Below are 26,515 nucleotides of genomic sequence, written 5' to 3' on the forward strand. Positions count from 1 at the left end.
GGTTCCTAAGAGCTTAGGTTCACTCATTTAGTCTTTCCCAAAAGGGTCTTTGAGCTTATTGTTGATTGCAGAACCATTGAAATGTCCAATGCTTCTGATAATGACGGAACCCCGTCCGCGGTACGTTACCTGCCTCGAAATAGCTTGGCGACAAACCAGAGCTCGGGCCACGTGCTGACTGAACTACTTCTCTCAAGCATCTCACCGCCTTCCTCCTTCCCCCCTCCTTACGGCAGAATCAACAGCTGGCGCAAGTCTGACCCTGTTTCGTTTGGTCATCGAACAGCTCAGCTCGACATCAAGCAACAATATTATTTCGTCCTGCGACGCCACATATCTACCGCCTTCAGGAACTGATCAGCAGCAGATTACACGTGCATGTGAACATCAACTACCGTCCTCAACATGCTACACGCATAGGTACACCTACGCTCCATCATGTGGCTCTCGGTGCCATCAACAGACAGCCTCACCCGGCCGCGCATCGCAGTCGCCGTCGTCTCCGCCATCGCCGCCCTCTCCGTAAGCTACTACGCCTACCAAGCGACCCAGGACGCCTACGGAGATGGCATCCCCGGCCCAGGCCTCCACCGCAGCAACGCCGTCCGCCGCACACACCGTCGCACCCGCCGTGCCAACTCCCTCTCCTCGTCTGACGGCGGCGACGGCGACCACGTCCCGGACGAGAACGCCGCAGACCTCGACGCGATCCGGCCACTGAATGACGGCGACACGATAGTCGACGGCGGCACCGTCGACGAGTGGTGGAACGACCCCAACGGCATGCAGCCCCAGGCTCGCGCGGGGCATAACATCGTCAGCCTGCTGTTCAGGGTCTCGGAGGACAATGCGAGACGGAACGCCTGCGTCCATCGAGGCTGCGCGTGTAACGCCTGCGGCATGGTGCCCATACGCGGCGTCCGCTACCGCTGTGCCAACTGCGCCGACTTCGACCTCTGCGAGACGTGCGAGTCGCAGGGCGTGCATATCAAGACACACATTTTCTACAAGATCAAGGTCCCCGCCCCGCCGTTTGGTCCTAGGCAGATGCAGCCGGTGTGGTACACTGGTGATCCGGAAGCGTGTATAAGAAATCTGCCGCGGAGTTTGATGGCCAAATTGAGCAAGGAGACTGGTTTCGAGAGGCCGGAGATCGAGGCCTTTTGGGAGCAGTTCTCGTTCATGGCCAACACGGAGTGGCGCGAGGATCCGGACGATTTGCAGCTTGCTATGGACAAGAAGACGTTCGAGCGGTGCCTGGTGCCGTCCGGTGGCTCTCGACATGCGACGCCGAACTTGATCCACGACCGGATGTTTTCATTCTACGATACCAACAACGACGACCTCATTGGCTTTACTGAGTTCCTGCATGGGCTGGCATACCGCAAACGAAAGGACAAGCTGCGTAAGATCTTCGAGGGCTACGACATTGACGGGGACGGTTTCGTCAACCGCCGCGACTTCTTGCGCATGTTCCGCGCGTACTATGTTCTCTACAAGCAGATGCACCGCGACATTCTCGACGGGCTGGACGACCAGCTCATGGGCAGCACTGAGGCAATGCAATTGGTGGCCAGCCGCCAACCTCTCAGCAGTCTCTTTGGCCGAGAAGGGCGAGTGCCGCGCGCTGATGGGAACAACCGCAGCGAGGGCAAGATCTTCCACCCCAACGGTGACGTCGAACTGGAGCCCGGCAGACAAGGTGCTGTGAGCGAGGATAAGGGTGACACGTCGGCGAGAGAGGACGTCTTGACCCGACTTTTCGCACCGTACATCGGTAGCCCCTGGACCGTTCAGATGCGGTCTCCCGACAGTGAACCGGATACGCCTTACTGGGATGCTCTGCTGAACCCGCCTACAAGTATGGATGATCTGCCAGACCTGCTGAGTGGACAACGTCGCGAACGCAATGAGTTGGACTTTGACTTTGAAATTGAATTGGGCAGCTCGGACGGTGAAGAGGATGGAAACAACAACTCGGATGCGGAAAACAGAAGCTCCACCGGTGCTGTTATTGGCCAACCAAACGAGTCGGATAACAGGACCAGAAGAGTCGATTCAGAACAGTTTACTAGCACCATGCCTACAGAAAGCCAACTCCGAGCGCAAGTCATCAACCATAGGAGGCAGCTGGCACCGGATATTGAAAGAAGACGGCGACAAGCCGCAAGGAAGCAACTACACGACAGGTGGAAGAGGAGACAGTTTTACCTCGACGAAGAAGAAGGCGGCCTGGCACCCGATGGATGGCAGTCTGATGAAGATGTGCTTGTTAACAACCTCAATGGCGTCGCTGAGAGTTCCAAGGCAGCGCAGCAGCAGGTTCTGTCCCCACGCTCGAGATCATCTTCAAAGGTTCGCTTTGCGGAAGAATTGGACGACTACGAGATCAGATCCAACGCATCAGCATCTTCTAGGAGCGTTCCCGAGCGCTGGGGTGGTATGGAGATTCCAGACGAGGAGCGGGACGCGGGCAAGGAGATTCTTTACCAGGTCACCCAGCAGGCATTCAACGAGCTCCTCGACGCCATCTTCAAGGACAAGGAGGATCTGGCTATTCAAGCGGCCGCGTCCAGATCTCAGAGAGAGACGCACAGAGCTCTGTTTGAGAACCTCACCGTCGAAGAGACGAAGCCAAAAGTGACTGAACCGCGACAGCCACGCAAGGCGCTGGATGAGAGCAAGCCCATTGCCGAGCGATCCCTAGAAGAGCTGCTCTTGACTAGTGGCTACAGAGTTGAGGAAGCCGGCGAGGCTGAAGATACTCATCCTGCGGTAGAGGTCGAGCGTGTGATTGAAGAAATCGACGAAACGGATGAGGAGGGTGCTGAGGAGGAGGAAGAAGAAGAGGAAGAGGTGCCGGTCGTTGAAGAGGTCGAGTACCGCGACCCCACGATGCCCCAATTCCGTCCCAACAGCGCCGCCTCTATCGAGCCCCCCATCCCATCACTTACACCATCATCTTCGGCCGAATCAGTCAAGACGAAAACGAGGGACGCCAGGGCAGCTTCGAACAAGGATCGCGAGGGCAAGCGTGACCGCGCGGCGAAGGAAAAGGAAGGAATCTTGCATTCCAAGCTTGTGGAGTGGAAGCGCCTCGACATTGCAGAGAAGGAGGCCACCGAGCGCGGCGGCTGGGGCAAGCTCAGCTTCGAGGAGTTTGAGGACATTTACAAGAGCCAGGAGAACGCCGGCAACAGGCTCGACTACCTGGGCAGCTGGGTCGACTTCTGCATCCCCTAGAACGGACAAGACGACCCTGTCCCGGACAGGATATTCGAAGACGGCAACTGGGATTCCGATATGGATATGGATGACGACGACCTGACTATCACCACTATTGAAGATAGCGAGAGTTCCGATTCAATGAGCTAGTTGAACCCCAAGGAGGCGGAACTTCTTGGCTTGATTTGGAGTGGGAGGTCTTCCCCTGCGGCAATGATATGGTGATTGAGCGTGGGAGAAGTCGAGATGGAAAAGGGGCCGGAGCGCCCTTGTATTTTAGCCGTTCAAAATGGGGGTTCATGGTTCTGCGCATGAGTAGGCGTGGGCGGACATAGCGATAATGGTAAATATGCCTATTGAGCTTTTCTCGTTTATTGTGAAGCAGTACGTGGCACTGATCTGACATCGCCTGTCCAAACGCCGGAACCTCACACAACCAAAACCACTCAAGGGGCTAGAATCCTCCCTCCCTCCGTGAACAACGTCGTACCCGTCACATTCCCATCCTTCATCAGATACAAATACGCCTCCGCCACATCCTCGGGCCTGCCAATCCGCCCGGTGAGGCACTTGCTCCTGAATAGCTCCACCGTCTCCTCCGGCAGCGTCTGGAACAGCTCGGTGCTCACGGGGCCGGAGGACACGAGGTTCACCCGCACGGGCGCGAAGTCGACGGCCAGGCCGCGGACCATGCCCTCCATCGCGCCGGCGGCGGCGTCGGCGACGGCCCAGCCGGGCATGGGGCGGTGGGACGAGGAGCCGTTTGTGAAGGTGATGGAGGTGTCTGCGCTTGCTTCGATGTGCGCGTGGTTGCGGAGGATGGAGGCGAGGATGAGCGGGGCGTAGGCGCGCATGGAGAGCTGGGCTGTGATGTCTGCGACTTGGGTCTCGGGGAAGGGCGGGAGGGGGGATGCGCCGTCTGCGGCGTAGATTATGTGGGTTATCTTGCTGAGGCCGTTGGAGGTTGCGGTGTCGAGGAGGGTGAGGAGGTTTTGGCGGAGGTTGGGGAGGTCGGAGAGGTCTATTGTGAGGGTTTTGATTGTTGTGGAGGAGGGGGGGAGGCGGGAGGCGGCGGCGGCGAGTTTGGTCGGGTTGGAGGAGACGAGGGTTAGGATGGAGGGGGAGGAGGTGAGGAGGATCTGGGAGGCGGTGGTGTGGCCTAGGCCGGAGGAGCCGCCGAAGATTAGGATGTGGGTGTTGTCGAGCTTTGAGGGGGGCATTTTGGTGGTGGTAGTGGGAATGGTGAGGTTTTGGAGATGGTGAGCATGGTGGTGTTGGTTTACTTGGGGAAGAGGTGATCATTTATGTATTCGAGAACTGTGAAGTAGTCCACCGAGACGGACGAACGCAGCGATGAATATCAGACGGTCTGGTCAACTGAACTGACAGAGGTGCATATGGCGTCGTCGAGATGTAGCTTATTTGGTATTCGGATTTACTCCGTCCCATGCTGATGGAGCTGTCCGTCGAGGACAACCGCATATCCACGCCAGCCACTACTGGGCTCGGACACCGTGCGGACGAGGTTTCTAGATGGGATTATATCTCGTTCCTGTTCGCTGGTCAGCTTTGACGTTGCTAATGGTATGCTACGTCCCGGTGTAACTAAGACGTGCTTGTCCATCCCAAATCCGGGGGTCGGCCCCGCGCATCCCGCGGAGCGAACGCCGGTCAAGGCCCCGCTCGGCTCCGTGGAAGCCGCCGAAAGTCCGCCGAAAAATTGCCCTGTACGGGCCAAGAGGGCGCTGCACGAGAGCACAAGGCGCGGCCTTTGAACATTAAAATTTGACACTTTCCCCCCATCCCGTAGTTCTTCGATTTATTGAGTGAGCCCTTTCCCAAAGATTGGGATGATGGGCAGGGCCGGTGCGCGTTGCTCACTAACTATGCTCCATCCAAAGGCCGCTTGTTGTCTTTGTCTTACTATCCTTCTTCTTTTCTTTCCGGGTAGGCTGTGGAATCGTCTCGGCATCCAAGCCCATCAGTGACGCTGACATCACGGTAGCAGTTCTTGGCTTGTCTTCGGCATGGCAGTTTTGATGGAGCATCTATCCTACACGATGACATCTTACACGAGACGAGCCGGAACACCGATGCTAGCAACGCATGAGGGAGGATGAACCGGCCCTATCTACACGACACCACGCCGCGGACTTGGTCCGCCCGGAAGAATATCCCACATACGTCGAGGACAGTCCCAAACCAGCCGCCTAACCTAATGCCCCGACGAGTTGGAGCACCTTTGTACAGCCAGCTTTGAGGCACTTTATCAAACTCCCCTAGCCTCCGCAGGCGTAGGGGCAGAATCCCGCGGTTACGGACGTCGCGGGACGATTAAGCTTAACGCCAAGCCCGTCATGCTTGCATATGCCCACCCGAAATCTTCTCCGCGCCCTGAAATGACTCGCTGGCAGCGGCCTACGCCGTTGGCGCACGATCAACGTCTCCAGGATGATGAACACGACGATTTCAATCACCAACAGTGGCAATATGGTCGAGGACTTTCGTAATATGCAGTTTTGGAATTCGATGGGAGTTAAAGCCGACTGCTACCCTCCCATCATGTCACCAAAAAGATGAGCCCGACGGGAGAGCGTGAAGAAACCCCGCCGGCACTTACAACACAGCCACATCTTGAATTATATCCCACACCAGAGCCAAGTCCCCGGAGCAAACCGTGCCTGGCAGCGAATAAATGAGTTCAGATGAGATCGCCTAACCGTCTCCACAGCCCACCGGTTCGATCTCAGTGAGGGACTGACTCGGTCTAGGATGCTTCACCGTTTTGGGGGACGGAGAAAACAGAAGTCCGCCGATCCGTAATCAGCCCGAACGCCCTGCGAGGATGATATAAAAGGTCAGGACTATTCTTGGACAGATCGTATTATTAAGAGTGGCAGACCAAGTCTCCTTTCCAGCACCCGGTCGACAATATTCAATATGCAGCTTTCCGCTTTCCTCCTCGCTATTGCCCCGGTGGCCGTCATGGGCTGGTCTCACCCTGGCTGCAGCAAGTCCGGCAACAGCTGCTTCAACTCCGCGCTCGTTGAGTACAAGGTTAGTGCCACGACTTCGTTTCCTACCATCACGTAGCTGACTTTCATGCCCAGTGCGGTATTTCTGACGCCGAATGGCCTCCCTTCCCTCCCTGCGAGTCTGTCGACGCGGTAAGTCATTTCTGGCGCCACGTATCAATGAGCTCGTGACTAATGACATGTTAGGCCGTCGGCTACTGGTGCTGTCCTCCTTAAGCTGATCATGCCATGGAGAAGCGCACTTGATTCATGTACATCTTTCTAGAAACGTACAAAGACAACACAGAAGACTTTTTGACCGCATGAATCTGATCCAACGTTTTCATATTGTGTAACAATCTCCTCAGTGATGGATGTCCTGAGTCCTGGGGGCTGCGGCGCTCTGCGAGCGAACATGCCAAGTGTGATCCGAGCCATTGACTAAGAGACCGCCTAATTTTCCTTTGCTAGAGCAACTACTTTTCTTGTGTGCTCGCTATCGTCGTTGCTATTGTAGTCGCTACTGTTATTGCTACTGTTATCGTCGTGCATCATCTTCGACCTCTATTATTAGCGTCTATCGCCGTCATCCCCTGTTGTCGTCCTTATCAAAGTCACTAAGTACAAAGAAAAGAAAAGTAGTCGCTTTGGCACAAAAAGAATAGACGATCTCTTGATTACAGTGGTAACATGATTACAAGTTCATTTCTTGTGTCAAAACTATATCTACGTAGGGGCGCTAGACTATTTTGAAGCAGAGGTAACGGAAAGTTAAAGCTTCTTGCTGGCCGTCGTCGCATTCGTGGGAGCCGCAAAGTTGCCAGGAAGAGCAGTGAACATGACGTCGGACGCAAGGTCGGATACGCGGCCTAGAAGCTTCTCGAGCAGACGGTAGCCTGCACCCTGGGCGTACTCCGGAAGTTCTATCACAGCATGTTAGTCACCATGAAAGACAATCCCAGGAAGGATGTGCAGAAAAGCTCACCATGTCCGGCGTTGAAAACTCTGGCAAAGTTCAGGCCTCTTTGCTCAACCCAGTCGCCGATCTTGCCCGCGGCGCTCTGCGAAGACAGGTCGCTGTACGCGGTGGGGAGGAAGAAGATCTTGCTGGGGAACTCGTCGAAGCCCTGCTTTCCGTTCCAGGTCATGTTCTGCAACACGTACAGCGTGCCGTTAGTAGGTACACGGTCTGCGGGTCAAGATGTCAACTTCTGAAAGAGTCAGTGAGTGGTTGCTGTTGAGAACTTACAGTCGAGGTTGCCGCTGGCGATGATGAAGTTGTCGGTGTGCTCGATGACTCTCGTTAGGGCACCCGAGGTGAAGGGGTCCTCGCTCTGGTCACCATTGGGCCCGAAGGGGTTCGCGTCGGTGCACTCCTGCCAGTCCTTCTGTCCCTCGGGGATGTGGATCGCCTTGCGCATCTGGGGGATGTTGAGGTATCCGTGCCAATCCTTCTTGTCGAAGCTGAGCGGCACGCTGGCGTTGTCGCCGGCCGAGGCCCAGAGCAGGGGGTCGGACGGGTTCGGGCAGCCCTGGGAGATGTGGTAGATGTTGGAGCACGGGCTGACTTCAGCCAAGCCGTCGTAGACAATGGAGGAGATTTGGCACTCGTCGCTCATGTTTCCAGGAGGGAAAGGGCCTGCGGGCGGGAAGGTAAAGTACTTCTCGCGCATGTCTTTGTAGCCGCACGCCTCATCTGCAGCCTCGATGCGGTCCCAGTAGTCGCCGACGCCGGGGTACAGGCCCATGACGTTGTTGTACTCCTCGACGAAGGGCTTGGTGACGATGTGCTGCTGGAAGTCGTTGGGGACGCTGCGGATGTAGGGGCTGAACATCATCGCGCCGGAGAGGTTGTAGTCGGCGGACTGGTTGGACTTGATCATGGCGTCGCCGATGTACGGGATGTAGTGGCCCGCGTAGCTCTCGCCGGTGAGGTGTGTCTTGCGGCCGGTGGTGTTGAAGGTTTCCATCCAGTTGTGGTAGAAGCCGAGGAACTGCTGGGCGATCTCTTCCTCGGTGGTGGCGTCCGGGGAGCTGACGGAGAAGCCGGTGCCGGCGGGCTGGTCGACGTAGAGCATGTTGGAGAGCTGAGACCAGGAGTAGATGTTGTAGACGGGGCGGTAGGCGGAGGGGAACCAGGTGAAGGGGCCGTTTTCTTGGACAAGCCCAATGAAGGAACTGCAGCCTGGGCCACCGTTGAGCCTGGTATATGTTAGTGTTGATGAGTGCGATGTGTCGTGGGCAGCTTTTACCAGATGGTGACTTCGTTGGAAGCATCCTTGTTAGTGCTTGGGAAGTACCAGAAGAACAGCTCGCGCGTCTCATTCGACTTTTTGGAGATGGGCATCAGACCGGCGTAAGACTCGCCGAGGTCCCAGTCGACAAAAGGAATGTCGGTGCCGTTGACGAGATACTCTGAGATATCATTAGCTTGCTCTCTGGGAAACACAGCACGCTCCATGAGAGTCTTACTCTGAGTCTTGTCAGTCAGGTACTGATAATCACCGGGGACATCGCGCTTCTGGATATGGCGACGGTTCGGGCCACGCCTTTCCTCCGCCAACGCCTTGATGGGGTTATGGCCATCAACGCGCCAGTGGGCCAAGACGGTGCATGGCAACACCGCCAACAGAAGAGCGCGGAGAGAAAGCGCGGGAGCCATGGTTATTATCTAGAGTGAAACGAATGAAAATGGCGAGTGTCGACGCTGGTGGAACGAAACAGCCCTCTTGGCAGAAACTTGGCGCGAGGGCCGATAACAAATAGGCAATCCTATTTGGCGTGATCGGTTTCCCCTGAGGCACTGCATCTTATTGCAACGCTGATTGAATATGGCATGGATCACCACTTGATGCGACTCTAAGATGGAGAGAGAGTTAATAATTAGAGTAGCGCAGCTGCAGTGTACCCTACAATTAACTCGGCCGCACCGTCTTGGCCGGGGTGCCATTGCAATGGCAAACGACAAACATAGGTGCCGGCAACTGATGAACATGATTGATATCGCGCAATTAATCGTTTATTAGGGGAAAAAGCAAATTCTCTTAGTTTGAAACATTCAGACATGTCGCGTTCCTTGAGAAAATAGTCTCCAATTGGCGGGGAATCTCAAAGCGACCCATCCGGCATCGAAAATCGACCCGAACTGCATTTTGAACAAGCTCCCGAGCCGGCCGAACGGATGCGCACTTTTGCCTGCTTGACTATAGCTCAGCAGCATTAATATAACCTTAACTCCTTATACGGGCCGCAATAAAACCTTGTCACCCGCAGAGCAAAACAGCTCACAATGTGCTGGAAAGAACGGTCTTGACTCGCTCATTCAGCAAGTCGACCAATGCACCTAAAATAAGCTCGATTTTCATGGGACGAACTTGTGCATGCTGTTTGCCAAGATAGATCGGATGCAAAGAAAGCTTGTCTTTCGCATCGCACCGAGAAGATGGCTCCGCAAGAACTTGGCTCGGCGATCAGCCCGCCATACCAGGGGTTGAGTAGCCACCGTGCAACACAAAAAGTCCCGCAATGTCCGGGGAAAGAGTGATGAGCTTCCCATTTCTACGGGCTGTCAGTTGGCGCCATGGCCCGGATTGGAATGTGCATTGGTGGAGGAGCCGTGATAGCCGTTACCCCTGAAAACCTACGCTGGCGTTCAGTTGGAGCTTATCTGGGCGGAATTCTCGGGCCAACGTCCTACCAAACTTACACCAATTCAGTCTTTCCTTAATGAGTTGGTCTGTTGCTTGAGTCTGGCCGAGTTCATATGGAACTTAGCTTCTCAAATCTTGCATAGACCGAGCTTCTTGATAAGACAATTCTTCCGTGCTGCTGTTTTATGGTCTAGCCGGAAACCTCTGTTTCGATATACGATTCCTGCCCGATCTTCTTATCGAGGCAATATTCAAAAGATTACTTCTAAGGGATACTCGAGTTCAAAGTTCCCGTTCGTTTTCGGGATTCATGGATGTCATGCATTTTTCCACGAGTACACGACCTCGCCAATGTAGTCTGCATGCTGCTAATTCAACATTGAAGTGTGACTCCTGAGCCATTATGCAGCAAACAAACAATATGCGAATCCGACTTTGGTTTTATTCTTTGAAAAGAAATTTGGTCTTTGGTTGGCTATGGACAGTGAGTTCTCACATTTGTCAAATGCTCTCGCAGAACTCTTGCTTCTCGGTGGCTTCTCGGTTGCTGTCGAGTCACAAGTTCTTACCGCCGCAACTGGCTTTTGCTACTCGTCATAAATGACGCACACAACCTCGCCAGCGATGTCAATGTTCGCAATGAAATCCTTGAGAAGACCGGTCTTGACATCTCTGCTGATGACCACCACACGTCCGTCTGACTGAAGACCAACAGCGACCTGATCACCAGCCTTGTTGATCGAGAAATGGCGAGGGAATCTGCCACCTGCAGGGTAGAGCTGAGTGAAGTTCAGGTGGCCCTTCTCCTGGTCGATGGCGAATGTGGCCAGCGCGTCGGACACGATCTCAGTGCTGTTGGTCTTATTGAAGTTGGGAATGCTGAAGGTGCTGACGTTGCGGGAGGAAACGACCAAGTATTGCGAGTCGGGCTGGGATTGTAGTTAGTCGCCGAAATTCAATCATTTAAAGTGTGGTAGTACTCACAGAGACGTGGATCTCAGCTGCAGCAGCTCCGACAGGAACAACGTTGTCCAGGCCATGAGTGCCAACGACGAAAACCTCCTTGAATTCAAGAGTCTTATCCTGATTGTAAGTGACCTCGTAAGAAGTGATGGTGTTGCCGAGCTCAGCCAACAGAAAGAAGAATGTCTTCTTGCCGACGACGAGGAATCTGGCGTGTCTTGGGCCGCTTCCAGATGCCGCGTTGAGAGGGGTGCTTGGGGTCAATTCGTACGTCTCCTGGTTAATCTTGAAAACCCGCACCAGGTCGGCTCCCAGATCTGGGACCAACACGAACTCCCCCGTGGGGTCAAGAATGGCCTCGTGGGGATGCGGGGCATTTTGAGCGGGTTTCGGGCCTGGTTGGCTCAGCGAGTACGTCCAGGACTGCAACCTCTTGATGTCGCTCGGGTCAGCTACAGAGAAGACCTCGAAAGAGGATGCAGGGCTGAACAAAATTTGTCAGTTCCAATATCCGTATCGTTTTCCAACATTACTATTTCACATTTAGACCCCAGGTCGACTTCTGACAGGGGTTCTAATGATAGCGCAGCACGTGGCCGATGTACTTACTAAGACGCCAGCGCAATTCCACCGCCATCCTTGCCGTAGACAACAGAGCTAACGGCACCCTTGATGGTCTCCAGTTTGCCAAGCGGCGAGAGGGTTCCGTTCTCAGACTTTGAGAACGAGACGAGCGTGCCGTTTGGATTGGTGAGGCCTCTATCCGCGCAGTAAAGCAGAGACTTCGACTGGTCGAGGGTCAGCCAGGAAGGGTTGGCGGCGCATTCCGTCGTTGTCGAGATTGCATCCAAAGTTGCCCCGGACTCAGAAGTCTGAAGGTTAAGAGTCGTGACGGTCCCGGCGTGGGAGGCGGCGTAGAGAAGAGTCGACGAAACCGGCTTGACGGACATGACGGCCAGCAGCCAGGCAGAGGTGAGTTTGGACAACATGGCTGGCAACTGGAGAAGAACCAGTGAACCCGAGAAAGCTGCTTGACTCCATTTTTGAGCACTGGGAACCACGCCTCTTTAAGAATTTCAGGTACACTTGTCGGAAATGCGACTATGCTTGCTCCGCCGAGCTCGTTTTCCGTGCGGGGTCAGGATGACCCTGGAACCCCGGCGGATTTTCCCACCTATTAATCTAACTGGCTGGGTAATTAGATCACTCTTTCCATGGAATTGGTAATTGCTGGTCGCACGTGTAAAGAAAATCGCTGCAGCGCACTGCCGGTCTGCTTGTGTGCTTCTTCTTGGCAGGGGTTGCGGATAAGGTTTGAATAAGGATGGGCTTGGCAGCGTTGTGTTTAAGGGGGAACACTGGACGATTTGGGGTTTGGGTTCGTCTAAACCAATGATAAAGGTCGCGTTCCGCACTAATGGTTCATCCCATCGGTAAAGCTTCGACTTCGCCATCCATCCCACCGGTAAGTCATCAACTTCACTTCTCAACGCCTCTTCGATATAACGACTTGTCTTGGTATTTATTCCATCTTGAGGGCGGACTCCGAAACTCCATCGCCAGATTCTGACAATTGTCGATGAGCTTGCCAACTTGCCAAGACAGGTAATGAATGATGATTTGAACTTGATTTTAAGATGCCTGGCTTTTCAAAGCCAGATTGCTTGGCTGTTTTGACGCAAGGCCATCAAGGTACTCGTATTGCAAGAAAAGTGCTTTCAGCGCAAAGGCTCCAGGAAGACTCGGTCCAAACATCAACCAAGCGATCTGAGCAGTCTCCGTTCAGGTCATCAGTTCAGTCATGCCGAACATAAGTGATATATAACCTCACTGAGACTTGTCTAATGAAAAGCCCTCTAAGCTTAGGTCGCATTGTTGATTGGTATGCTTTAGAAGCCCAACGTTACCGATCAAATGCCCATCCGTACTTGACGCACGGTGGGCGCCAACTGAGGCAGAACATCATCGACGAAATCAAATCCGGCTCGATCGAAGCACGTAGACCTCTCCCTACTGCTCCGTATTCTCTACGAAGACTTTTACAATGTATGGCATGCTGAGATACAACTCGGCGACGAGTCTTCATCGGGAAAATATCTCATTAAGCATGTCACTGGCATCTGGATTCTGGAACTTTTCATGGTACCACATGGTTGGTTCCTTCAATAAGGGCATACAAGCACCAGTGGACACAAGGTACATAGGGAAATTGTCAAAACACGTATTGGGGTATCTACTTAATCTATAAACTCACAAAAAAAGCTGGCAGTGACATGAAGTTCAACCACTAGCACAAAGCCTTTTTAGCCAAGAAAAGCATGAATTCGGCTCGACGAACAGGGGCTCCAAGAGTTTAAATCGCAAGTTATCAACCTCACCAGCATTGATGAAGTCGCGCGTGTTGATGGTGATGACCCAGTCGAGGCCCGACTTCTCTGATGCGGCAAAAGATCGTGCTCCCGCGAGCGTGCCTTGACGCTTGCCAACAGTACGTCCACCAGTACCCCAGACGGCGTGCTTGCTGATGAACTTTGCAATGGTGCTCGCGCTAGCGGCGAGCGAAAATGCGGCATCGCACTCCTCTTTGATAGCCCCGTCGCCCCCGAAAACCATGGACACATTCGCGGTGGAGTCCGGCTGCGAGCCGTCGAGGCCAGTCAAGCGGGTGTCTTGGATGATGCGATCGACAGCGTGCTTGCTAGCGGCTGTCTCGAAGACACGAACATCCAGACCTTCCAGGATATTCTCCTTTAAGAAGTCAAAATATGGCTGTTGAGTAATGTTGCTCACGACGTAGCCCAGGAGCATTGAGCCGTAGTTTGCATATACATACTTCGAACCAGGTTTGGAATCGAGAGTTTTCGTGAGCTGATATTCAATCATGTCCCGCAATGTGGCGGGACGCGCGTTGTTGTAAAAGTATTGAGAGGCCTTCCGAAACTCGAATCCAGGATCACCCGACTTTGAACGATCAAATCCTGTCTTATGCGTAAGGAGATGGTCGATTGTTGTAGTGAGAGACCGCGGATCCTTAGCTTGCTTGTAGCCAAGGAGGTCGTAGACGCGTGTGGAAAGCTTGAGCTTTCCAGCCTGAATCAGATTGTCAATGGCAGCATGGACAAACATCTTACTCAGACTAGCCAGAAGGAAAACGTCATCCGGTTGGACAGGAGCTCGGTTGCTCTCTGCCCACGTATAACCGCGCTCAAAGACGATATCACCCTCTTCGGCGCCCGCGACTTGGGCCTGACGCACACCGTTCTTTTTCATCCATGTTTCCATAATGGTATCGAGTTTCGCAGTCATGGCTGGGTCGCCGTCTTTGCCGGTCACCGTCCACTTGCGGGCCTCAGGGATGTCAGTCTCAGCGAAGATGACAGAAAACCGAGTGTCCTGTCCAGTGCCGGCGCCGTCGATGTGAATCGGATAGAGGCGATTTTGGGGCTCCTGCGACTTGAGTTCGGCGTCCAGTTGTTCCGCGGTGAGGTCAGTTTTTGCCTCCCACTCACCAACCCAGTCGCTAGCAAATTGGGGTGTGATTCGTTGATCATCGGCGACGAAGAGACGTTTCGGTCGCCAAAAGGTCTTTGTGAGTTCAGAGTCGTAGATTGCAGCGAACTCCTTGGGCCCAGGGGTGTCGTAGAAGATCGTTTCCATTGCGTTGCCAATGTTCTCGTGGACAATTAGGCAGTAGCGACGATCATTAGGGGTGCCGTAGGTGCTGTAGTCCTTAACGACGCCACTTGTGTTGGTTGCAGAGTGAAAATCTCCTGGTTTCGTAATACCACATTGTTGGCTCCATTTCCCAACATTTGTCCTCTCCATGACGGCAGCGAAGACGGCACCAGCAGCCGGCCCCGCAGCGGAGACATGCGTTGGAACATAGCCTTTGGATTTCCATGAGTCCATCCAAGTTCGGTAGCCATCTAGATCCGCGCCAGAAATCGTTACTTGGTCGCTGCCCTCCCGCTTGACCCAAACTGCGGCATACTTGTTGTCAGGAGGAGTTCCGTAAGAGCTGAGAGAGATTATACGGTAGCCAGAGCCCTTGAGCGCCTGGGCCTTGGCAGCATGAGTGGCACCGTCGAGATTGAAGTAAGTCTGGACTTGGGGTGGTGGTGTTGCGGCAGCAGAGGAGACAGAGTACAGAGCGAAAAGGCTGAGCAGGTAAAGGACCGAGCGAAATTGCATGATGACGTTCAACATCAGCCCAAACGCTGGCAACAGTCAAAGATGAGGTCACAGTATACGGCCAGCGATACATTTTGGGATCAACCGGGCTGGGAGTGTTTTTATGCTCGCTCAATGTTGGCTCTAGAGACTCATGTGTGGGTGTTGATCATGACAGACAAGGATCCCCAAAACCCCTCAATTGTTGTTCGGGGTAGCCGATTGGGGTATCAGCAAGTCATTTAACTACCGCCCAATTGATGACCAGATTAAGCATGAGTTGCTTTTTGTCGGTCATGCTGAAGGTGCTGCGGGCGGAATAACCCTAAAATTCTCATTTAGGGAAGCAGATCAATCCACAGACCAGCGCTTCAATCCAAGTGGACGCAAACATGGACACTATGGGGAAGGTAAGGGCCGCGACTCGTTTATTAAGGTTAACAACCTTTCCCCATGACAGATGGCAGAAATCATCTACTGACGTGACCCCATCCGAAGTGTAATGGTTTTAGCAACGCTTCCAATAGCGTTGTCGACACTCTGAAAATGAACTTCAGTCACAGCTCGGGGAGATAGGGGCGATTATTCATCGCATAACAGGAGATAGTGACGGCGGACTCGCCATCACCGAAGCTCTTGCTTTGTGGTGCAGTCAGTTGCCACGTCTTGGCATGCTTAAGCTACGGGGCAGCGGGAGTCATGACCTGCCATGATTGCTTTGAGGGGATAAAGCGACAGTTTTCCCGCTACGCAGATCAATCACACCAACCTCTAAACATAGCATTCGTGGTCGCCCCCAATGATACGCTGCGCAGGTGATAGAGTGAGGTGTGTATCCGGGGTATGATCGAACCAGGCGGTATCCCACTTTGATCGCCCAATCAGATCACCAGCCTCGGTCGCACCCCCGCCAGCGCCCTCAACTATATAGTTATTTGTGCGCAGGCGTTAATTGCAGTTGCTGTTCGCAATAAATTTGATTGCAATGGTAAGTTCCGCATAGTCGTTAGTAATCTGCATTCAGTTCCAAAAAGTTCCCAAAAGTTGCCCGACCGCGCGCGAAACACTTCCCTGCTTGACTTTGACGCGGGATACCGCTCGGCCAGCAGATCTCATCACACAGTCTTCGCCCCATACACAATCCCATCAGAAGGCCTCAGGGAGTCACGAAAGACGCCGCTGGCGTACATCGGAATGGGGCTATGGGTTTGCAAATGCAGTAGGAAGTCCTGGCGTCACGCGGAACGCCCCGACTTATTACGTTGGTGTCCATGAGTAAGATAATTCGATACCACCTACGACAGCGGTGGCCGACGTTGGTCCAACCAACAAGTTGAGCTACGACAGACAGAAGTTAAAATTGAAGTTGGAGGCCAGCCAGTCTTGGCCATGGGGGTCCGCTTGATGCTATAGGATCGTTGCGTGGTTCATCACGTGGTGTTGCACCAACGTCTTTGTTGGTTCCTGCAGGTACATGCAGGTCGTTGGTCGGCCGCGTTGTAAATTTGCACCAACAACTACATCTGGGCATCACGACACTCTGTTGGAAGCAAGCCCCCAAAGATCCACCATTCAAGATCGTCACCACTGAAGGGTGAGCAGTTGGTCGGGCCGGGTGAAAGGCTGCCTGAACTTAGCCGCTGATGTTTCTGTGTCGTCGCATTTGAGAGATAAAACCTGATCTTTCAGCCCCCGAAGTCTTCATCTCCAGCTTCGCCCCCGATAACACGTTCGTAATGTTCACCCAACTGCGTCTGAATGACACATCTTTCCTCGTATTTGGTTGGAAATTTATATTCCGATGACACGTTGCGTTGGAACTTTGCAAATGACGCCAGGTATTGTGAAACGAGATACTCACGTCCAGAGGTAGAACTGGAGCTGAAGGTTTGCACCAACGGCCATCTCCAATGACCCAAAAGATTCAACTTAAACTGTGAATTGCTTCTTTATAAAAGCAGGTAGCTGGTCAGTCATATCTCTCTCCATCTTCAAGCCAGCCATCATCTTTCGATCCTGCTCTTTCTACTCCTCGCGCTTCTCCTTCACCATGCGTTTGCCACGGACTTATTTTGTGATCGCTCTGCTGATGATATTCGAAGCGTCAGCCCTACTTCCGTACAGCTTGCCTTATCTCAGTGAGTTTTTAGGAGACGTTTCTTGTCTAGATCATTGCTAATTCTTGTAGCGCCCGGCAAAGAGCCTCGGACGGCAGAACCACCTCCAGGACGTTCAGTCAGATTCGTCAGCGGTGCGACGGGCCTTCTAAGTGGCACTGGAATACCCACGTCCCAACCGTCGTCCTCCTTCTCGACTCACAATACATCCGCCTCTGCTTCTACCTCCACCAAGCCCACCAGCCTAGCGTCCGCCGGAAATTCGCTTCCTCCGCCAAAGTCGATCTCAACGTCCTCATCTGGAACCAGCTTCGCCCATTACTCCAACAGCTCATCACCTACCGTTGCACCAAGCTCCGGCACCACTGTCGAGAATACTGCCACAGTCACTCTTACATCGGCCACGGTCACCAGTACTGTCACAGTTGTCAATCTCAACGGATCACCCCTTCCGCTTGACCGGCCGGTGGTCACCTACGCCCCGCGAGGAGGTTCCCCCATCACCATCTCGTCAGGATCAGTCGTACTGGGATCCACGACTATTGCTGTTCCAACAAAACCAACAACATTGACCGCTGACGGCACTCCGATCACCTTTGGCAGCCTGAGCACCGCCCAGCAAGTTGTCACCTCAGTGAACCAGCCGCCGAAGACCACGAAGCAGGAGACCCAGGAAAGCCCTACCCGGACATCCAAGGCTGTACTTACATCCGCCATGCCTCCCTCTGAGACTTCCTACATGGGCGAGGTGAACTCCCCCTTTGACCATACGTGGGTCCCGCTTCCGGTTGTCGTTAAGCTAGACGGGGTTGAGTTTTATCCCCCAACCGAACACGAAAAGCCAGTTGAGATCTTTCTCAAGGATGGAAGCACCGCAACCCTTTCTTACAGGTCCTTGAAGATCGCGGGAAAGACGGTCCAGATACCTCAGGAAGTTTCATCTACAAGTGTCATCGATGGTGTGGAGTTTTCACAACGCTCTTTCGACTCTCCCGAAGGTAGCCCTGGTGGCGGTGGTGGTACCGCAGCCGGGGGCAGCGCTGGTGCATTTGGTGCTATGAAGGGGATCTTTGAAGGGCTTTCCGGATCTGCAGGTCCATTAGCTGATGCCGTGGCCGGCTTCAGCGGCAAGGCCATGCGCCTGGCTCTCAACGCGCCTGGCGGGCCTCTATCCGGCACAGGGTTTGGAGAAGCCATTGAACTGTCGGATCTGACCCAAGATGCCATCAACCTTGCGAAGCAGACATCTCAGTTCCAAAATCAAGTGGAGTCTGCCCGAATGAATCAAGGAAATCAGCCAGATGCCTTTCGATCCATCAACGGAAAGTTCTTTTCGGCTTACGCCCATTCTCGCAGGTTTGCGACCTGGTCATCGTCGACTGCCAATATGCTCCAGAACCTTCCCAATATTCCCACGGAGCTGCACGCTACAATCATGGAAAGATTCGGAGACTTGTCGATTCTTGGGATGGCAGCTTTGAGTTTCGCAGCCGATGCCTACGACGCCTACGCTGTTCTAAGCGCCGTCAACTGGGCCGATGTAGATGACGTGTTTGCTGGAAACCCCCAAGAACCGCCAAACTCGACGACTGTATCTCAACCAACCTCCACGACTATCTTTGCCGATCCCCCAACCAAGTCTGGTACGCCGAAGAAGAAGGCTTCATGGCCACCAATTCCTCGAGGACCCACTGACATGTTCATGATCACCGCCAAACGCGGGAAGGTCAGCACTTCTGTCTTTAAGAAGTTCACCAAGTACCTTGACAACGACGCTGGAAGTACTCTTGGTGCCGAGGAATGGCTGCCGACTGAGATGGCGTGGCCTGTATACACTACCAACTTGACTGTGCTCAAAGCTGCAGGTATCGCTCAAATTCCTTGGGTGAGAAGTGTCACTCCTGATATTCCATTCGACGTCCAGGAGTATGAGAAGGTTTCCGCCACAAAGACTCCCGACTTCACGACCCCGATTGCGACGTCCGGCAGCACTCCTACCCGGGGCCCACTACACAAGCGGCGCCCTGCGCCTCCTGATGTCAGACCAAACAGCCCGGCGCATCTCAGGATGATTTCAGGAGACTCCAGACAAGACTACCGGTATCATTCCTCACTGGGCCGAGGCGTTACCATCTTCATAATTGACACTGGTTTCAATTTGGGTCACCAGGTATGGAACACATGACATGTTGGTTGAACAAGCTAATCAAAGCTTTAGGAACTCGCTCCAGGCTCAAGAAAGGTCAAGGACTACTACGTCAAAAACGAGAACGCTGTCGATTTGTCCAAGGTTGCACTCGACAAGCTCGCACCGGATAACTCGGAGGACTACTTTCACGATGGCCAGCGCAGGATAGGACACGGTACCTCCGTAGCTTGCGTTGCTGGAGGCACCACCTTAGGCGTGGCATCGAACGCTGACCTGTACTTCATCAAGTGGAAGGCGGCACAGAAACGAAACAACGGCAGCTACGGGCCAATCCAGAGCCGACGGGTGGCACTCATTGATGCTTTCAACCACATTCGAGCTCAAATTCTGCGCGCGAACCCTTCGCTTAAGGGCAAGGCGGTTGTGAATGTATCTTTCGGTACGTATCCTCGTGATCCAGGTTCTACTGGCCTCGTGAGTAGTTACCTAACTTTTATTCAGGTATCAAAAGAGACATCGCCCTTTTTGATGACATCCAAGCCGACTTTGAGGCGTTCATCGAAGACCTGGAGGAACTTGGCGGTGTCTTCGTCATGGCTGCCGGGAACGGTGCTCAATCCCCGTCGCCGGACAGACTAGGGGACCATCTTCCGCAACTTCTTGGAACACAAGAGAACTCACTTATTACCGTCGGAGGAGTTCATGCTGATGGATCACTTCAAGCAACCTCTGAGCCAGAAGGGAAGATGAAAAGCGACCCGCCGATGCAGGATGGCAGCCCTCATCCCAATGCGAATCGTCGTGGAAGCGTTACCATCTACGCACAGGCCGAAGATGTGACGGGCTGCATCGGTGACCCGGCCGACACTAGAAGCACTGTGAAGATGACAGGGAACAGTTTCGCTTCTCCAGCAGTGGTAAGTGAAATTTCTCAAGCACCCTTGACGAAAGGTTCACCAGAGCTGGAGCCATTACTAACATGCACACTTCGAATCATAGGCCGGCTTGGCAGCCTACCTCTTGGCACATCCCGATTTCAGTGACGTTTTCGAGTACAAGGAGAAGTCACAACGAGAACCAGACTATCGCAGTGTTGGTCTCCAGATGAAGCAGGTCATCGAAGCGTTTGCCTCTTTCCAATGGGTCCCGCAAGAGGCGGTGTTCAATCGCTTCAGAGAGTATGAACGGGAGGAATATGAACTTCCCAAGCGCGTTCGAATTGCATATAACATGGTTGATGGTCCGAAACGCGACGTGTAAGTCCTCGCCATTTTCGTCTTCGTACGGGCAAAATGGGTTTGGACGCTAACTGCGGGTTCGAACAGAGATGCAGCGACTCAGCCAGCCGATCCCAATCGACAGAGGCTGCGCGAGAGATATCATCGTTTCTTGGACCGCCTGCAGCAATGCAACCCCATGAAGGTCAAGCGAGACGGCACTACAACTGAGATCGATTTCTGTTCTGCCACAGATACCTTCACCCGCGTGTCAACGACAGTGCTTCCCACATCCATGGCATCGACGTCAACTGGCGATGCGACGCTAACGTTCAAGCCTACCACATTGACCGGAAGCACCTCAACGACCGCGACTACTAGCCCAGTTTTGACCTGCAACGAAGAAAGTGAGTGTGACGGTCTCACCTGCAAGTCAACGGAAGCCAAGAAGTGCAAGGCCAAGTCAGCGGTAGCCGTGCCTATCCCAATCAAGTACTATACCGACGGATCCCCCATACGTTTCTACAACAATGACTAACAACGGTGAACAGACAATGCGAATGTGTTGATCCGAAAGAGGAGGACAAGGTTCCCGCCGTTTGCACTGTCGACGAAGACTGTAAGGCCCTGATCTGCGATGGTTCTAAGAAGAAGTCCTGCGTGACGACCATTCCTATGGGTTCATTCGCCATCCGGTAAGACATTCAGAAAAAGTTTGATCTTGCACGCCCTCATGGCACATCGTAGGCAATGCAAGTGCACCGATCCCAAGCCTACTACCACATCGGTGGTCAAACCAACCATGGTTGCGCCCAAGCCGCCCTCGACCACCGTCAAACCCCCGACTGCAACATCTCCAGGTAAGCATACATGATCGCTTGTTGTCAAATTGGGATATGTAAAACTGACATCAAACTTCAGCGCCTGTGGAGTGCAACATTGACCAGGCGGTCAACTCGTGTGCTGGCTACAAGAACTGCAAGGAAACCGAGCGTGGAATCTGCAAGGAGCACAAGACGGCTTCGGGCAAAGAGTAGTGAGTTTCTACAGATCCTTCCAAGCGTAACATACTGACGAAAACACCCTCTCTCAGCTACTGCGAGTGCGAGGAGACCCCCCCGACACCTCCAGACCTCGAGCCTGGTTGCTCCCGGCCACAAGGGCCTTGCGAATGAGTTCATGTTGATCAATTACTTTGTAAATGTGTACTTAAAAACAGATATGGCCATGGAGCGCATTGGGCGATCACTGATGGGCCCAGGTCTGAGGTGGGGAGAAGCCCAGAACGTTCCATCGATGCTCTCCATTTAGAATCTTTTCAGATTGGGCAATGTTTTCGGCTGTTAGGTAGTTGAGGATTTCCTTGCGACATTCATTTCACTTCGAGAGTTACTGTTCAAAAATTTTGACGTCCGCGTAAGAAGATTATGCATCATCGTGCCTCGACGCCTCAATATTGACATGCACCCACCGCTGGCTTTTTTCTAACACAAGTTGGGAAGTGATCTTTGCCTGCTGCAATATTTTCATTTATTGGGGTAGATAGGGTATGCAGCCAAGGGATTTCAAGACTGAGATGAATTTGAGTCGTGATGCACAGGGGCGTGCACTTTGGACATTTTCGGTCGAGATATCGGTTCAGGACATGGCGCCAAACCCAAATTTGGGTAAATAAGATCCGGTTTAAGCTTGAATGAAATGCCGAGATCGTCTCCGCTTACCGTGGTCCCAGGAAAGGCAATGCATGGCCACTTCCGACCCGGTCCTAGACAATAAGCCCACTGGAGCCGGTCAGAGGTGTACAGCGAGATAGTCGGCTTCGGGACTCGTCGCGTACACACTGAGGACAAACCACCCTACGATATACCTTTTATTTCTGGGTTTGTCTAAGAACATGGGATGAAGCCAAAAGCATTAGGGTCTCGAGAGCGTAATAGGCTTGTAACCATCGATCTGGGCGTTGAACGTACGTCTCCCCGCCAGATCTGAACACCAAAGTTGGAAAACCCGAATCAGACACCTGAGGCTCTGATGATCCATGAAATTTGGGAAAGCAACTATAAGTCCAGATGCTCCGGTCCGAGCGATTACTCAAAGTCTCTGGAACAGCACGCACAGCACTTCTTCACAAAGGCTTACTTCGGAAAGAACAATAACAAATCCGGCCAAACCAGACTCAGATACAATGCGTGTCCTCAAGCTCTCTCTTGTGGTCGTCGCCATGGCCTTCATTCACTCTGCCGCGGCCAAGCCCAAACTCTCCGGAGGCAATATGGAGGAAAATGGCAAATCGTACCAGAAAGCGATGCTGGACGGGAATGACACCCAGCTGGACATGGAAGTCCCGTTGGACGAGAACAACTGGGTCAACGGGGATGAGTCCGCGGTACCCATTGCAAATGAGCAGCAGGGCGAGGCGGTCAAGTTCGAGGCCTAAGTCTCGCGGGATGATGCGTAAGAGAACCTCCCTGACACAACAGAAATGCGCTTCATTGCCCCCTTTGACTGCTACATTGGAAGAAAACAACAATCCGCTAACGAGAACAACCGATGGAAATCCGCGCAAGCCCAGGTGAATTCCCTTTAGTGATTCAAGGACAAGCGTTTCGCTAGCGGACCAAGCTGGAAGAGGAAGCTTTCGTTGTCGGGCGTCGAAGCTTATTGAGGAATGGTGATTCGCACATGGAATTGCTCAAACTTGAGGGTATAATTGTGGGGAAATTTTTTCTTGAGCTTTTTTCTTTGGTACGAAGGAGTGAAAGTTACGTGGTGTCGGGAAAGACGGTGTCTGTTTGGAATCTGCCTCCCCTGGAACTCGGAGGCGAATTGTCTATGAACGCAAGGATCGGGATTTATTTCTTATGCCCTGGCGTAAGTAATGCTTTCATATGCTGCTTGATAGTCAAGTCAATTAGCAAAAACAGACAGTGTTGGACCAGACTCGCATTTGTACCCTCTTCTCTCTGATCTGTGATCGATATGAAGCCGGGTCTACGGCGCAAAAGCTCCCGCTGAATAGTCATTGAGATGTAAAAAGGCGGAGACTGCCTGATGTTCCTGTGCCTGCGCGGCTACATTTCTTGAATGCTTGATACCCGTACATTTAAGGCTTTACTTCGTTGAAGAGAGCTTACATGGATAGCAGTTAGAGAGAGACAACAACAAAGATACTATAACAATAGCAGAAACGAAGATATTAGAGATGGAGGCAACGAAGACGACGATTGCGAGCACATGATAAAGGTAGTTGCCCTAGCGCGGTAACAATAGGTGGTCTCAAGAACCAGAATGGCTACCAAGCATTCTTCCCGTTCCAGAAAAACACCAGAGATACATCCCCGTCGTTTTTTGAAAGAGGCTGTCAATCTGAAGCACAAGGATAATTGTCTCCTGGCAGCGCTGTATACCTGTCAAATACAATCAAGCGAATCGAGCAATCAGATATACAAAATGAGGCTATTCAGACAATCCAGTTAATCTTAATTTCGACGGGGGCACCTTGATCCGTCTGGCCAAATTGCGGCCGATCTTCATTCGTTTTGCCTTCTGACCTTTCGTTTATACTTTCATATGGCAGGTTACCGGCCGCGGGCACACCCCGTTTTGTCAAGAATTCCTCTGTGAACTTATATATGACTGAAGGAAACACGGCCGATCTTCATACCTTACAGCTACGTACAGAACCTCCCATCGTCGGATCCCGTGTCAAGCTTCTCGGTTCTGTATGCCCTGTCGCCGTATATCCTTTCAGTCTTTGCTTGAAGCATGGAAGTTAAACCCCGCCGCATGTGAAGTATGGAAGATGGAGGCATGGCAATAATTGCTAAACGTTTCGATGTGGCGTTGAATGTGGAACCAATGTGCCTGATCGAATACCTTAATTGACGTCAAGATCGACATGAGAGTCGATCAGAGGTGGCACCAACCCGGAACGTGTCGAACTTGTGCATCTTTCATTGAACTTGTATTTCGTAACACGAGAGCCTAATTCAACCACAGCCTGTATACAGAAATATATGAGAACTCTATGCCCGCAAATATCGAAAAGGGGAAGGCCTCCCCGCATACTGTTGAGAGCGCCATTACATCGTCAATAACGCTCAAACCAACGCCTCCCCTGAACTCATCCCTCCAGGTGCCATCGCGGCATTCGCCATGCTATCAACTAATCTCTTGTCCTGCTCGCCATCCTGGATGAAGACATATAAAACAACCAAAAACTGCACAGATTCAATCACATTTCCTACCTGCTTCTTCCTCCATACAAACACACACAGACATACACTCGTTTCCCTTACTACAACCCCTCAACCCACCTATCACGATGAAGCCCTCCTTCATCCTCCCCGTCGCAGCCCTCGCGGGCTCGGCCCTCTCCGCCGCCGTGCCCCAATCCCAGGGCCTGGTCCCCGTCCTCGTCCCCGAGTTCAGCAACGCCGCCTTCACCCCCGCGGACCGCGAGGACGCCGACAAGGCCTACTCCGCCCCCGGCACCTACCTCGACGGCGAGGAGGCCGCCTACCTCGCCTCCGTCGACCTCGACACCGAGGGCGCCGCCGCCTGGGCCAGCGTCCACGCCGACCTCCGCGCCGCCCTCATCGCCAACACCCACGTCACCAACTTCACCGCCGCGGACGCCGACCCCTACCCCGTCACGCTCAAGTGGGCCGGCGCCCACGTCGAGAACCAGAACAAGAACAAGACCGCGGAGCTCGAAAAAGGCAGAAAGGCTGCCCTTGGGATCGGAGCGCTAATCCTCTTTCTCTTTAAACCCGTCCTTGGGGTCCTCGCGGCGGTCCTCGCCAACAATGGCACCCAGCCCACGGGCGGCCGCCCCAAGATCCCTGACTTCCACGTCGGCCTCAACGCCGACGGCGTCTGCAGGTATTTCCAAGGCGCGGCGTGGAAGGCCCAGGAGCTCCGCAGGCCCGTGGAGCAGTTCTCGCCCGAGTACGTCCCGTGGCTGGTTGAGAACAAGGGCCCTTACATCGTGAGAGCATTCCTCCCCCTGGTGTTGATGTCCAACGGCTAAAAGTCTGATTAGTATGTCCTCGACGGCCTCCGCGAGATCGAGTGGACCTTCTGGACGCTCGGCCGCGCCCTCGAGTACACCTCCTCCTTCACCGAGGAGGAGCAGTTCAAGATTGCTCGCTGCGCCACCCTCGTAAGCCCACCTCAACACCCCGCTCCGCTCCGTGAAAGCTAACAAAGCCCCCCCAAAGTTCGCCGGCTCCAACCTCCAACTGACCACCGTCCCTCAACTCCCTCCCACGGGTCCCGGACCAGCCGTCCCTCCCCGGCCCCTCCCCGCCACGTCTAGGAACACAACCGTCCGCCCGGCCCCCGTTCCTCAAACCACCTCCCTCTCCCCCTCCCCGACACCCACCATCCTCCCCCGCGACAACGAGGCGGAGGCCGTCAACGTGCTCAGGCACACGCGCCTCTTCGGCTTCCGCTCCCTCCTCCGCCTGCTCGAGGAGAAGGCGCCCATCTCAAAGTACCAGACGTACGCCAACGTCCGCATCATCCGCGTTCTCGAAAACCTGGGTTTCTCCCTCGACAGCGTCCGCACCTCGGTCGACCGCAAGCTCGGCACCGATGCCAAGGTTTACTTGATCCGCGGCGATTACTTCAACATGTACGAGCAGTTTGGCCGGACGGTTGGGGCCTTTGAGCGCAACCTTTGAATGCGACCGCCCACTGGTTTCCCTCAGATGAGAGAGGAGGGGGGCGTGTTTGGGAAGCCCAGAGAACGTAAACTTTTGCCCACGTCGTGGAGGGTATCTGGTTCGTCCCGTTGTAAGAGCCGAAAGATGTCTCGCCGTGTTTTGGTTTACTCGGGGTGAAGAATACTGGCGCAGTGGCGCTAGTATCTGTAGTCGCGGTAATAAAATGTCTATTTCTGTATCCTGGTCCTCCGAGTTTGATGACGCCCTATCCCAAAACATCGTACCCAATGGTGTGCCTCTATCAATACCGTCTCGCACCGTTCTCGTAAGCTTTAGTTCAC

General features: G+C 53.5%; 8 protein-coding genes across 8 annotated transcripts; 4 read left to right on the top strand and 4 right to left on the bottom strand.

Annotated features, from left to right (window-relative positions):
- Window positions 1-438: 438 nt before the first annotated feature.
- On the top strand, window positions 439-3,243 carry HERC2 (E3 ubiquitin-protein ligase HERC2; the record flags this gene model as incomplete). Its single annotated transcript, XM_037324555.1, has 1 exon — window positions 439-3,243. One exon carries the CDS (start codon window positions 439-441, stop codon window positions 3,241-3,243), a length of 2,805 nt encoding a protein of 934 aa, XP_037176296.1.
- Window positions 3,244-3,671: 428 nt separating this feature from the next.
- Window positions 3,672-4,445, bottom strand: ATR9-2 (Short-chain dehydrogenase/reductase ATR9; the record flags this gene model as incomplete). Its single annotated transcript, XM_037324556.1, has 1 exon — window positions 3,672-4,445. The coding sequence occupies one exon, from the start codon at window positions 4,443-4,445 to the stop codon at window positions 3,672-3,674; it is 774 nt and encodes a 257-aa protein (XP_037176295.1).
- A 1,720-nt stretch (window positions 4,446-6,165) lies between these two features.
- On the top strand, window positions 6,166-6,476 carry CGCA056_v009310 (uncharacterized protein; the record flags this gene model as incomplete). The annotated part of the gene is made up of 3 exons (XM_037324557.1): window positions 6,166-6,282; window positions 6,336-6,392; window positions 6,447-6,476. The coding sequence occupies 3 exons, from the start codon at window positions 6,166-6,168 to the stop codon at window positions 6,474-6,476; spliced, it is 204 nt and encodes a 67-aa protein (XP_037176964.1).
- Window positions 6,477-7,010: 534 nt separating this feature from the next.
- CGCA056_v009311 (putative serine carboxypeptidase) lies at window positions 7,011-8,901 on the bottom strand (the record flags this gene model as incomplete). The annotated part of the gene is made up of 5 exons (XM_037324558.1): window positions 7,011-7,162; window positions 7,225-7,428; window positions 7,489-8,441; window positions 8,492-8,654; window positions 8,712-8,901. 5 exons carry the CDS (start codon window positions 8,899-8,901, stop codon window positions 7,011-7,013), a joined length of 1,662 nt encoding a protein of 553 aa, XP_037176965.1.
- A 1,575-nt stretch (window positions 8,902-10,476) lies between these two features.
- Window positions 10,477-11,802, bottom strand: CGCA056_v009312 (putative 6-phosphogluconolactonase; the record flags this gene model as incomplete). Its single annotated transcript, XM_037324559.1, has 3 exons — window positions 10,477-10,818; window positions 10,874-11,336; window positions 11,462-11,802. The coding sequence occupies 3 exons, from the start codon at window positions 11,800-11,802 to the stop codon at window positions 10,477-10,479; spliced, it is 1,146 nt and encodes a 381-aa protein (XP_037176966.1).
- Window positions 11,803-13,132: 1,330 nt separating this feature from the next.
- Window positions 13,133-15,043, bottom strand: fimD (putative fimbrial assembly protein FimD, serogroup D; the record flags this gene model as incomplete). Its single annotated transcript, XM_037324560.1, has 2 exons — window positions 13,133-13,139; window positions 13,191-15,043. 2 exons carry the CDS (start codon window positions 15,041-15,043, stop codon window positions 13,133-13,135), a joined length of 1,860 nt encoding a protein of 619 aa, XP_037176967.1.
- Window positions 15,044-17,072: 2,029 nt separating this feature from the next.
- On the top strand, window positions 17,073-22,942 carry CGCA056_v009314 (Subtilisin-like protease 6; the record flags this gene model as incomplete). The annotated part of the gene is made up of 11 exons (XM_037324561.1): window positions 17,073-17,160; window positions 17,211-19,309; window positions 19,358-19,727; window positions 19,790-20,205; window positions 20,288-20,544; window positions 20,614-20,997; window positions 21,057-21,200; window positions 21,253-21,365; window positions 21,427-21,541; window positions 21,599-21,648; window positions 22,680-22,942. 11 exons carry the CDS (start codon window positions 17,073-17,075, stop codon window positions 22,940-22,942), a joined length of 4,299 nt encoding a protein of 1,432 aa, XP_037176968.1.
- Window positions 22,943-24,829: 1,887 nt separating this feature from the next.
- On the top strand, window positions 24,830-26,192 carry CGCA056_v009315 (uncharacterized protein; the record flags this gene model as incomplete). Its single annotated transcript, XM_037324562.1, has 3 exons — window positions 24,830-25,495; window positions 25,550-25,669; window positions 25,728-26,192. The coding sequence occupies 3 exons, from the start codon at window positions 24,830-24,832 to the stop codon at window positions 26,190-26,192; spliced, it is 1,251 nt and encodes a 416-aa protein (XP_037176969.1).
- Between the last annotated feature and the right edge of the window lie 323 nt (window positions 26,193-26,515).

This window comes from Colletotrichum aenigma, assembly GCF_013390185.1.
Source record: "Colletotrichum aenigma strain Cg56 chromosome Unknown KSG_Cg56_contig06, whole genome shotgun sequence".
In the NCBI taxonomy this organism is placed as follows: domain Eukaryota; kingdom Fungi; phylum Ascomycota; class Sordariomycetes; order Glomerellales; family Glomerellaceae; genus Colletotrichum; species Colletotrichum aenigma.